The 11,338-nt window shown below is 31.9% G+C and overlaps 1 protein-coding gene across 5 annotated transcripts; it reads left to right on the plus strand.

The window, feature by feature from the left end:
• The first annotated feature begins 355 nt into the window (after window positions 1-355).
• On the plus strand, window positions 356-10,881 carry LOC136206414 (uncharacterized). Of its 5 annotated transcripts, none has more exons than XM_065997450.1 (14): window positions 356-468; window positions 588-673; window positions 1,940-2,009; window positions 5,869-6,239; window positions 6,318-6,538; window positions 6,622-6,777; window positions 6,853-7,008; window positions 7,108-7,351; window positions 7,437-7,678; window positions 7,896-7,974; window positions 8,074-8,166; window positions 8,247-8,363; window positions 10,292-10,653; window positions 10,749-10,881. In XM_065997450.1, exons 4-10 carry the CDS (start codon window positions 5,870-5,872, stop codon window positions 7,914-7,916), a joined length of 1,410 nt encoding a protein of 469 aa, XP_065853522.1. In that variant the 5' UTR covers window positions 356-468; window positions 588-673; window positions 1,940-2,009; window position 5,869; the 3' UTR covers window positions 7,917-7,974; window positions 8,074-8,166; window positions 8,247-8,363; window positions 10,292-10,653; window positions 10,749-10,881. The 5 variants fall into 5 exon arrangements, with proteins under 5 accessions (XP_065853522.1, XP_065853523.1, XP_065853520.1 ...); XM_065997451.1 differs by having other exon boundaries at window positions 7,908-7,974; XM_065997448.1 differs by having other exon boundaries at window positions 7,437-7,974.
• Window positions 10,882-11,338: the final 457 nt, after the last annotated feature.

An 11,338-nucleotide genomic window follows, 5' to 3' on the forward strand; every position in this document is an offset into this window, starting at 1 on the left:
GTGAAAATATTAATTAGATTAAAAAATAATAAAATAAAAACAAATATCTAAACTAAAACCTATAAAGTCCATGTGTCAAAATATCGCTACGTGTCACAGAGATAAACGTTACATCAAATTTTAATCCAAATTAGATGAAATTACATTAATTGGCATAGGTCAAGGGTCAATTGTGACCAAATAATAAATCACAGTCCAAATAATAAAATTCTAAATAAAACATGGATCAAATAGTACTTTAGTGAAAAAATTTACAAATTGAAAACGTAACCCGAAAACTCAGGGCTATAGTGAAAATTTGAAAGTGCTAAACCTCAGCAAAACCTCAAACGTGAAAATTTGGGATTCTTTTTGTCTAACAAACACAACTCTGGTATGCGAAACCTAAGCTGAAAAGCCTCTTCTTCACTGACACGATTTCTTCAACCCTAAAACATAATTTTGGTTCTCAATCATCACACAAGCAAGGTAACTAATTAAATTTCCTGTTTTTTCTTCTTATTTTGTTAATGATATCATGCGATTGTCTATTTGCTATTATTTGCTTAAAACCTAACCAGCAAAACTTGATGATTTTTTCTGTCCAGTTGTGCTTCTATTGTTATTTGGGGGACCAAGGAGACCTTTTGAATTTCAATTTTGAAGACTGAACCAAAAATAACAGCTATAACAGGTGATTCTTCCAACTTTTTACAATTTCTTTTACACTCCTGTTAATACAATTTAAGATTATGTTTTGTTAACTTACTAATTAAAATCTTTATTGGGAATACCAAATAAAAGGGATAAGGTACCAAAATAGGCCTATGATTTTTGGAATTGTATCAATTTAGGCTCCACGTGCAAAATAACACCAATATAGGTTTAACCTTTTAAAAAGGTACCAATTTAGGCTTCGATAATGGAACGAGACACGTCATTGATATTACTCCGTCAAGTCCTATCAATTGTACGTGGAGGGAGAAATAAGAACTTAACGGAGTAATAGGAATGACGTGTCCAATCCGTTCTTGAAGTCTAAATTGATACCTTTTTTAAACGTTAAGTCTATATTGGTGTTATTTTATACGTGGAGCCTAAATTGATATTTTCTAAAAACTATACACCTATTTTGGTACCTTATTCTAAATAAAAAGAATGAGGTTGGTAGTTGATTTTTATATCAGATGAGTTAAAAACTTATAACTAGTGCAATAGGGGAAGATGATGAAGTTGGATTGGCAACTCAACTTAACAACATTAATTAATGAAAGGTGTCCAGGAGCATTTGAAAAACCAAATTAATGAATAAGCAATGATTAATCCATTTACAAAATTGAAGCCCAAACCATGCAACATATAGCTTTGAACTTGGACAATTAAACACAAATAATCCACTCATAGCCTAAGACAAAATGTATTTATTTAAAAATTTTGTAAAGACATGAAAGTTGTTCTGTCTCTGAATATTATTTGCAAAAGCCATTGCATGAAAGCTATAATTTTAGAAGGCCATTATAAAGTCTTGTATATATTTATACTCTGCTTTGTAAGTTCTAAATCTTGATGTGATTTTCTTTTAGGACTTTGGGAAGTAGCAATATAAAACCACTTAAGAAAAACTTTACATGTATGAAATCGAATTTTTTATATTCAAAATAAGTTAACTAATCCATAAATTAAAAAGTGAAAAACTATTAATTTCTTTAGACATCATATCAATTTTTAATATAATTTATTTAATTAACCTCTATTTTAGTCAGTTCTGTTAATTTAGTAATTTTATCATAAAAACCAAACCTTATATTTTTTATAAACTCAAATCGAAACCCAACCAAATATATCGAATAATCGAACCGAAATTCATTTCCTAATGAAGTGATGTATCTACATCAATTACTGCCTATGTTTGTTTACACCAATTACTGTTTATTTTTGTCTTTAATGTTTTTTTTCTTAGAGTGATAGCAAACAATAAGGAAAGGAAGGGACAGGTGACAGCAAATGTGGTGAAGCTTTTAAACTTTGAGGTACGTAATAATCTTTCATATCCTTGTCTTTTTTGTTTGCACCATTAATATGTTTGTAATCATGAGTTGCTTTTGTTTGTGTGATTGCATCATGAAATGGAAAATTTGACTAAATGTGTGTTTTTATATTTTGATCAGCTATTTATTAATAGAGTATGATGATAACAAATGGTTGGAACTTCCAAGGTATTGTGAAAGATATTTGAATGGAGCTAAATTATTTATAGAACGTGCATTTGATAAATATGGTGTAGGAGAACAAATGAAATGTCCTTGCACACATTGTTGTAATCGTAAATGGCATAGCAAGGGTGCGATTTATGATCATCTAATTTGCAATGGACCGGCTTTAACCCTTGTTAGTTGGATTTATGATGTTGTGAGAAAAACTACTACTAATGATGAAAATGTAAAGGCTAGTTCAATGGGTATGAATTTTGGAGATGAACTAACTAGAATGTTGCATGACAATTTTCAATATATAGACAATGACTTAGGCAATGATGATCATAGAATAAACAATGGCCCAAATTTAAATGCAAAAAAATTCTATCATCTTGTTGAGGAGGGAAAACAACCCCTATATCCTGGTTGTGAAAGATTTTCTAGGTTAAGCTTCATGGTTCGACTTTACCTATTTAAATGTGTTCATGGAGTTAGTGAGGCTGCATTTTCAGATTTGTTAGAGTTGATCAGGGAGGCTTTTCCTAATGCCGAAGTACCAAAATCTTTTAATGCCGCAAAGAATGTAATTAAAGATTTAGGTCTTGATTACCAAAAGATACATGCCTGCCCTAATGATTGCATGCTATATTGGGCTGAAAATGAAGGTGAAACTGTTTGCAAAATTTGTGGTGCTTCTAGGTGGAAAGTTGTGGATAATGAATATGTTGGTGTTGAAAATGAAAAGCCTAAGAAATGTCACAAAGTTCCTGCAAAAATAATGAGATATTTCCCTCTAAAACCAAGGTTGCAGCGACTATTTATGTGTAAAGGTTTGGCTGAATTAATGATATGGTATGCAAAAGAGAGAAAAAAAGATGGCAAGTTAAGACATCCAGCAAATGGTGAGGCTTGGAAGGCCATGGACAGTTTGTATCCTAACTTCAGCTCTGAAATTCGTAATGTCGGATTAGGTTTAGCTTCTGATGGTTTCAATCCTTTTCGAACAATGAGCATATCCCATAGCACATGGCCAATTGTTTTGATTAATTATAACCTACCACCTTGGCTTTGTATGAAACCTGAAAATTTGATATTGTCTACTCTAATTCCTGGCCCAACTTCTCCTGGGAACAATATTGATGTGTACATGCAACCTCTAATTACAGAATTGAAAGAGTTATGGGATATAGGGGTGGAAACTTATGATTCCTTTACAAACCAAACCTTTACTTTGCAAGCAAACCTACTTTGGACCATTAGTGACTTTTCGGCTTATGCTATGTTGTCGGGTTGGAGCACGAAAGGTAAATTGGCTTGCCCAAATTGTCATTATGAGACTTCTTCAACTTACTTGAAGCATAGTAAAAAAATGTGTTATATGAACCATCGCAAGTTTTTTGATTCAAACCATAAGTGGAGGGTTGACAAGAGAAGATTCAATGGTGATATTGAAGTGGGAAATATGCCTACTGAGTTGTCTGGAATGGATATTGTGGAGTTGTTACACGAATTTAAGAATGTATTTGGGAAGCAGAAAAAGAAACCACAACCCAATTCCAAATGCCCATGGAAGAAGAAGTCCATACTTTTTGAATTACCGTATTGGATACACAACCTATCCCGCCATAATCTTGATGTCATGCATATAGAGAAAAACGTTTTTGATAATATATTGGGGACTTTGTTGAGTATTGCAGGTAAGAGTAAAGATCATCTAAATGCACGATTAGATTTGCAAGATATGGGCATTAGGAAGACCTTCATCCTCGAAATTCCAGTGATAATAAACACATTGAATATGGGGCTGCCTGTTTTGACATGACTAACAAAGAGAAGGAAGTCTTTTGTATGGTACTTAAAATGGCCAAATTACCTTATGGTTTTGCATCCAATATTGGCCGATGTGTGCAAGTGGGTGATAGGAAAGTATCAGGGTATAAGAGTCATGATGCTCATTTCATACTTCAATATTTACTACAGTTTGCTGTGAAAAAGTCATTAAAGGCCGAGGTTGCATTGCCTTTGATTCGATTGGGTGCATTCTTTAGAGGGTTGTGTAATAAAGTTATCGATCCAAATGATATAAAGGGGTTGCAAGAAGAGATTGTTGAAATAATTTGCCAACTTGAGATGATATTTCCACCATCTTTCTTTGATATAATGGTTCACTTGCCAATACATTTGTGCAAAGAAGTTCAGCTTGGTGGTCCTGTTCATAATAGATGGATGTTTCCAATTGAACGCTACTTGGGAAAGTTGAAGTCCTATATTCGCAATAGATCAAGACCAGAAGGGTGCATAGCTGAAGGGTATTTGGCTGAAGAATGTGTCACTTTTTGCTCAAGATACTTAGGTGATGGTGTGAAAAATAAACTCCTTAGTCAGTCGGTTGGTATTGGGGGTTCAATTATTCCTACTATCGGTTATCCTCTAGGTATGAAGAAGAATAAGCGCTGGAATTCTATTCATTTGGATGATGACACTTGGAATAAAGCTCATCGGTACATTCTTTTCAATTGTGGAAATGGAGAAGTGGAGAAATACATACAGTAAGAAGAATCTGTTCATTTCAAATTTTATCCATTTTTTTATTTTTTTTATTAATTATGTAATTGTACATGAATATATTTCTTATGGTTGTATTCCATGTTTTGTTCTTCATTTGTAGGGAACATAAAAATTTGTTGGAAAGTTTTCCAAAGAGACAAAGGTATAAAAAAGAAAGAGCACACAGTTTAGAATTTCATAAGTGGTTTAAGGAGGAGGTTCAACGAAAGACTTTTGTTTCTAGTGACCTATTAAGTTTGGCAAGGGTCCAGTTCGATCTGCAAAGAAGTTTAGTGGATATGTAATAAATGGATCAAGGTTTCATACTAAGAAAAGAGACGAAAAGTGTACTACCCAAAATAGTGGTGTCATGTTAACAGCCCTAACCACTAGCTTCGCAAGTTCAAAGGACCAAAACCCTAAAGTCGGGGATGTGAATTACTATGGATCAATTGAAGATATCATTGAAATTGATTAGGGGGCATTTAATGTTATTTTGTTTAGATGTTCTTGGTACCAAGAAGAAAAAGATGATTATGGGTTTCCTCGAGTTAATGTTAGCAAGTTATATAAAAAAGATGACCCTTTTGTGATGGCCTCACAAGTGCTTCAAGTATTTTTCATTGAAGATCCTACAGAAAAATATTCACATTATGTTATTAAGAAGTTGCCTAAGGAATGGTCTGATATAGGAGAAGGCAATGATGCCACTGAAGAAGATATAAATGTTGTTGATAAGAGAGAATTTTGTGTTGTGTGCTGAAATTGATAGTAACAGAGATAGCTGGTCCAGAGATGATGTGCCTATAAGAAAAATCCCATATCCAACAAATATAGACCCAAAATCAACGGATTACACAACAAATGATGTTGATTCAGACATTGATAATACTGATTGGGATTGGCTGGACTCCAATAAGTAAATGTAGGTTTTCTTTGCATCTTTTCTTTAAATAAATTTATATGTGTGTTTTGAGATATGTTGAAATTACATATGGTTTGATATTTTTATCTGTGTTTATCCTTGTTTCAGATATGTTTAGAATTGTCTCTAGTTTGAGATTTGTTTAGAATTGGTACTTGTTTGAATTGCTAATGTTTAAACAATCATTTTTTACTTACTACATATGATATTGTTTTGTTGCAGAATGAAGGAGAAAACGTTTGTTATTAAATTCTATCATGGAGGAGATTTTAAGAACAACAAGTATGTTGGAGGTGAGGTTTTTGAGTTTCCCCCTTATGAAGATGCAGATTTGATCTCATTTACTTCATTGATGAGTGATGTCAAACATGAGTTGAAATATACCGAAATTGGAGGGATGTATGTCAAGGCAGATGACAAAAGGGGATTCAAACTCCTTGTGAATGATAAAGATGTAATCTCTTACATGGAGAAAGTGGGTGATTCAGGGACTTTGGAATTTTTCATCGACAACATGGTTGACCAAACTAGTACCGTTGTGAAACAAACACAGCCATTTGTCCTTGTTCGACCAAGGAAGCTTCCTACTGAAGGTAATTTTGGGTTTAGATTGTTTATTATTTTGTCAACTTTTACTACAATATTTGATTACTTCGAATTTCATATAACAGAAGTTCCTTTAAGAAAAAGTCCAAGGTCAAAAGGTGAAAAATGCAAGTTTGTCACTTTGAAAAGTATTCAACAAGAGACCAGCGCCAGAAAGCAAGCAAAAAAGAAAGAGTTGGAAAGAAAGAAAGAGCTTATGCAAGTTGAAGTGTCTCTAGTTGATGAAAAGATAGGAGATTCTGATGACGTTGAGGGGGATGCTAATGTCGAACATGAGGAGGACTTGGTTAGTCAATGAAATTCGTATCTTAATTTTGAAAATATGTTATTGTTGATTATTTGATTAAGGTTGATTATCCTTAAATGAAGCCTCATGATAAAGAATCTATTATACAACTTGACAATGCATATGAACAACTCCGAAATGAAAATATTGCAAAGAACAAAGACAAGATTGCTTCACTCCGGATGGATTCACTCTCTTCCTCTATGAGGAATTCTATAAATCAAAATGCAGAATCGAAGGTATATTGACTTAAATACAACTCTTATCTTATAGTTATATTTTTTAACCTTCTAATATATTCAAATAAAATTCAGCAAGGAAAAAAAGCAAGAAAGAAAAAGGTTACTAGCAACCTCAACATAACTAGGAGGACAACACGTTCCCTAGCACTTGCCATTGATGCAGCTGCTAAGAAAACAGTCAAGGATGTTACAACAGAAGGGTGTGCTAGAAAAAGAGTGGCAATAGAGGTAATAGTATGTTCTTATCGACTCTAAAATTTCTTTATTATATATTGATGTTCTTTCCTGTTTTTGAACTCTTATTTTATTTACATGTACGTTTGCAAGACAACGGAAGAACCAATGGTAGAAGTTTCTGAAGGCTGTGCTGAAAAGTTGGACATAATGCATCTCCGAAAAAAGAGAGATGAAGGTATTGGAACAATGGAGAATTATATTGCGTTACGAAAGCGACAAGAAAAAACTCCAAATCAACCACAAATTGGGTTAGTTGAGCTACCAACTGAAATGACACAAATTGAAAATGATATAATTGTTCAATGTGAGAGTCAATTATCACATGATTCTAGAGGTAAAGGAACTTATCTCATGAGAATATTCTCATTATGTAAATATCCTCAATTTAATGTTAAATTTTTGTTTTATAATGTTGACAGCATCAACTAAGCAACCGAAAAGGAAGTTTCGAGGACAAACAAAATTGGATGCAATCCATACAAGAAATATTGAAGAAAGAAAGATGATAATGTTGAATGATGTGAATCAACCAATTGGAGATGACAAAACCTTATCAGAATTTAGTAACTTTTTGGGGACATTAGGAAGACAGTACATCAAGTTTAGCCACACAAACTGGTCACATGTTCCCGATAAAGAAATTTTGTGGCAATTTGTCAAGGTAAATTTACTATTGTTTGATGAATACATTTAAATTGCTTTTGTTACTATTAATTAACATCAAGTCATATATTATGTTTATGTTATATCAAAAGTACATTATACATGATGATGGTAAGAATTGGGTGATGAAAACTATTAATGATGCTTGGAGGGGTTATAAATGTCGACTAAAAACTAAGCATTAATTATAAAGCTTATGACAATGATGAGGATAGATTGGCAAACAGACCCGATGAGCTTCCTATCGAAGAATTCAAGGTTCTCCTCAAATATTGGGGTGACAACAAAATACAGGTAAATGTGAATTAAAATAAGCTTTACATGCATTTGAATTTTTTTTTTAAATGGATATTTTTTTTCAAGTTAACCTATGTTTTATTTTTTATTATTGAGGCACGAGCTGCAAAAATGGTGGAAAATCGAAAACATGTCAAGGATGCACACACTGCTGGACCAAAAAGCTTTGCACAGATTCGCAACAAGTTGGTATGTTCAAATGCTTATTTATTATTAATGTTGTGATATATTTTAATTTACAAACAATTATTTTTATTACTTTACATAAGCAACTTGAAAACCCAAACCAAGTGGCACCATCAAAAGTCGAACTCTATATTGCAACTCGCAAAAGGGATGAGGGACGCACTTACAAAGCAACAGATGAGTTTGCTAAAACTAAGATTGTAAGTATTTTCTCTCTAAGTCTTTTTATTGAAATTTTTTGGGATTGATACTATTGATTTTGACATGTTGATAAGTTTGATGCTTGTATTACTTCTCCCTAATAACTATTCTTCATTCCCTCGATTTAGTCTTTTGGTTAAGGTACTATAGATGTGGTTAAATAATATTCTTAAATTGGATGAAAATCTACCATAATCAATAACTTACAAATTTGGATATATATTTGTAGAAAAAAATGGTATAACATGAGAAGAATAAGATGTGGAATCATGATAAATTGACGTGAGAATTTATGGTAGATGAACATCAAATTAAGGTTGAATGTGAGTTGTAAGGGTGCTCGCTATACTGTTTTTTATAGCTGGAATAAAGTTCAATTTTAGCTCTTATTTCGTATAATTTGGCCTAAGTCTTTATTTCAGTTTTACTATATTTGGTCCCTTTATTTATTTATTTTTTTTATCAAAATGTAGTCCTTAACATGACAATTCGTAATAAGCACGCCTATATTTTTCACTCTTATAGTGAAGGACACACACATATCTTGGTCACTACTACATGTTATTATTAATTAACTAACGGGATAAGGTATCAAAATAGGTCTATGGTTTTTGAGGAAGTATAAATTTAGGCTCCACGTACAAAATAGCACCAATATAGGCTTAACGTTTAAAAAATGGTACCAATTTAGGCCTCGATAACGGAACGAGACACATCATTGATATTATTCCGTTAAGTTCTGTCAGTTGTACATGGAGGGAGAAATCAGAACTTAACGGAGTAATATCAATGACATGTCCAATCCGTTATCGAGGCCTAAATTGGTACTTTTGAAAACGTTAGACATATATTGGTGTTATTTTGTACGTGGAGCCTAAATTAATACTTCCCAAAAATCATAAACCTATTTTGGTACCTTATCCCATTAATTAAATTAGCAAAATAATAGTCATTAATTATTAATTAGCAAACTTTAGTCCTTGTACTTCCTTAGCTAGTTAGACTTTTATTGTAAGGAATCATACTTCCAGTACCATATTCATAGTCTATTTTGGTGAGCAAATTAAGGTCCTACGGACCATTAATTGATTTTTGTTAATTAAGAATTCAATTAATAATGGCATTATATTTATTTGGGTCTCTAAACTATCAAAATCATCAATCAGGTCCTTGAATCAAGCAAAAATCATCAATTGAGTCCCAAATCTATTCTAAAATCGGAAAATGTGACTATTTGATATAGATTGTAATAATCTATGTATTGGTTCAAAATGAGTTTGGGAAAGATGGTCCCAAACTGTTCAACGGAATTATTTTCGATGAGACCTCAATTGATGATTTTTTATTAGTTTAGGGACCTGATTGGATGTTGATAGTTTAAGGTTCTAATTGACTTTGAAACTGTAGTTTAGAGAGCCAAATGAGTATTATGCTATTAATAATTAGAAGTAAATGTACAAATGATTTAATTAGTCAGAATTGTTGAAATGATTAGAACTGAAACTAAGATTCACTCTATTCCTTTTTAGAATTCATATATGAAGCTAGTGCTTGTTGTGTTACATTATTGCTTAGTGAATTCACTTATGAATTTCTTTAATTTGCCTTATATATTCTTATAAATTATTTTGAGAGTTAAAAATTTTGATGTCCAACTTAATTATAATTTACATTTTTCTCTTCCATCCCTTTTTTTTATTCTGCCACTTGTATTCTTTGTGACCATGTAGTTGATTATGTAATATCGATCCTACTGAATCCTATATTTATATTATCAATGCCTAATATATTAAGTTGGAGACTTGCATGTAGAAGGTTGAGACATTTCTAACTAATATAATTGATGTTTTTGTGAATACGTCTTGGAAATGAATCATTTTTTTGTCTCGTATTTGGCAGCCATTTTATATTTGATTTTCTTTTATAGGCAAGGATTGAAGAAATGCAGTCAGGGGGCGAAAATATTGTGATGGTTGACCAACTACTATCGGGTGATTCATCCCATGGAGCTTCATGGCTTCTCGGTAGGGGTGCTAAATCTACGACAAAAAGGGGTCCACCATTGAAACCCCCAGCTGATTTCATGAATGAAATGAAACAAGCCTAAGGGAGGAAGTGAGGCATGAAATGGAGGAAGAAATGAACAAAAAGATGGAAACAAATATGACATTTATGATGAAACATTTGGCAAGACTCAACCCAACCTTAAATATCGATGTTGATTCAATCACATCTTTATTTGCTAATTCTTCCCCTCCAAATAATCTATCTAGTGAGGAAACCAATGAGGTAAATGTATTGAATAAATTCTATACCAATCTATATAATTTTATATTGAAAATTTACAATATTGTAACACGATTTATATGTTAATTCGTGTGCAGGATGACCATGATGGGAAAGATGATAAGTGACATAGATGCCAGAATATTATGTGTGTGTTTTTTTTTTTGAAAGAATATTATAATACTATTTTATGTTTAGAGATTGTTTATGTATAAATTTGGATCATTATTTATATAAATTGGTTAATGGATAATATATACATATATTCTTTCAGATTATTTTTTTTTAAAATTAAAATGACTTTTAAATTTATTACAGGTTCAAAAATATTAAAAATTATGCGACAAAAAATATAAGGATGTTGCAAATAATTATTGAAATTGTTGAAAAGCGAACTAAAATTGTTGCAAATTCAAATTAAATAGTTGTAATAGTCAACTAAATTGTAGCAAAATTGAACTAAACTGTTGCAACTCTAATTAAACTTGTTGCAAAATCGAACTAAAATTGTCACAGAAACCAAATAAATTGTTGCAAAATTTAATTAAATTTATCACAGAAATTGTTAAAATTGTTGCAAAATGTGACTAAAATTGTTGCACAAACTGCTAAATTTGTTATAAAAATCAATTAAAATTGTCGTAAAAATTGTAAAAATTGTTGCATTTCCAGTAATGCAACAATAAAA

This window comes from Euphorbia lathyris, chromosome 9, assembly GCF_963576675.1.
Source record: "Euphorbia lathyris chromosome 9, ddEupLath1.1, whole genome shotgun sequence".
NCBI classification, from domain to species: domain Eukaryota; kingdom Viridiplantae; phylum Streptophyta; class Magnoliopsida; order Malpighiales; family Euphorbiaceae; genus Euphorbia; species Euphorbia lathyris.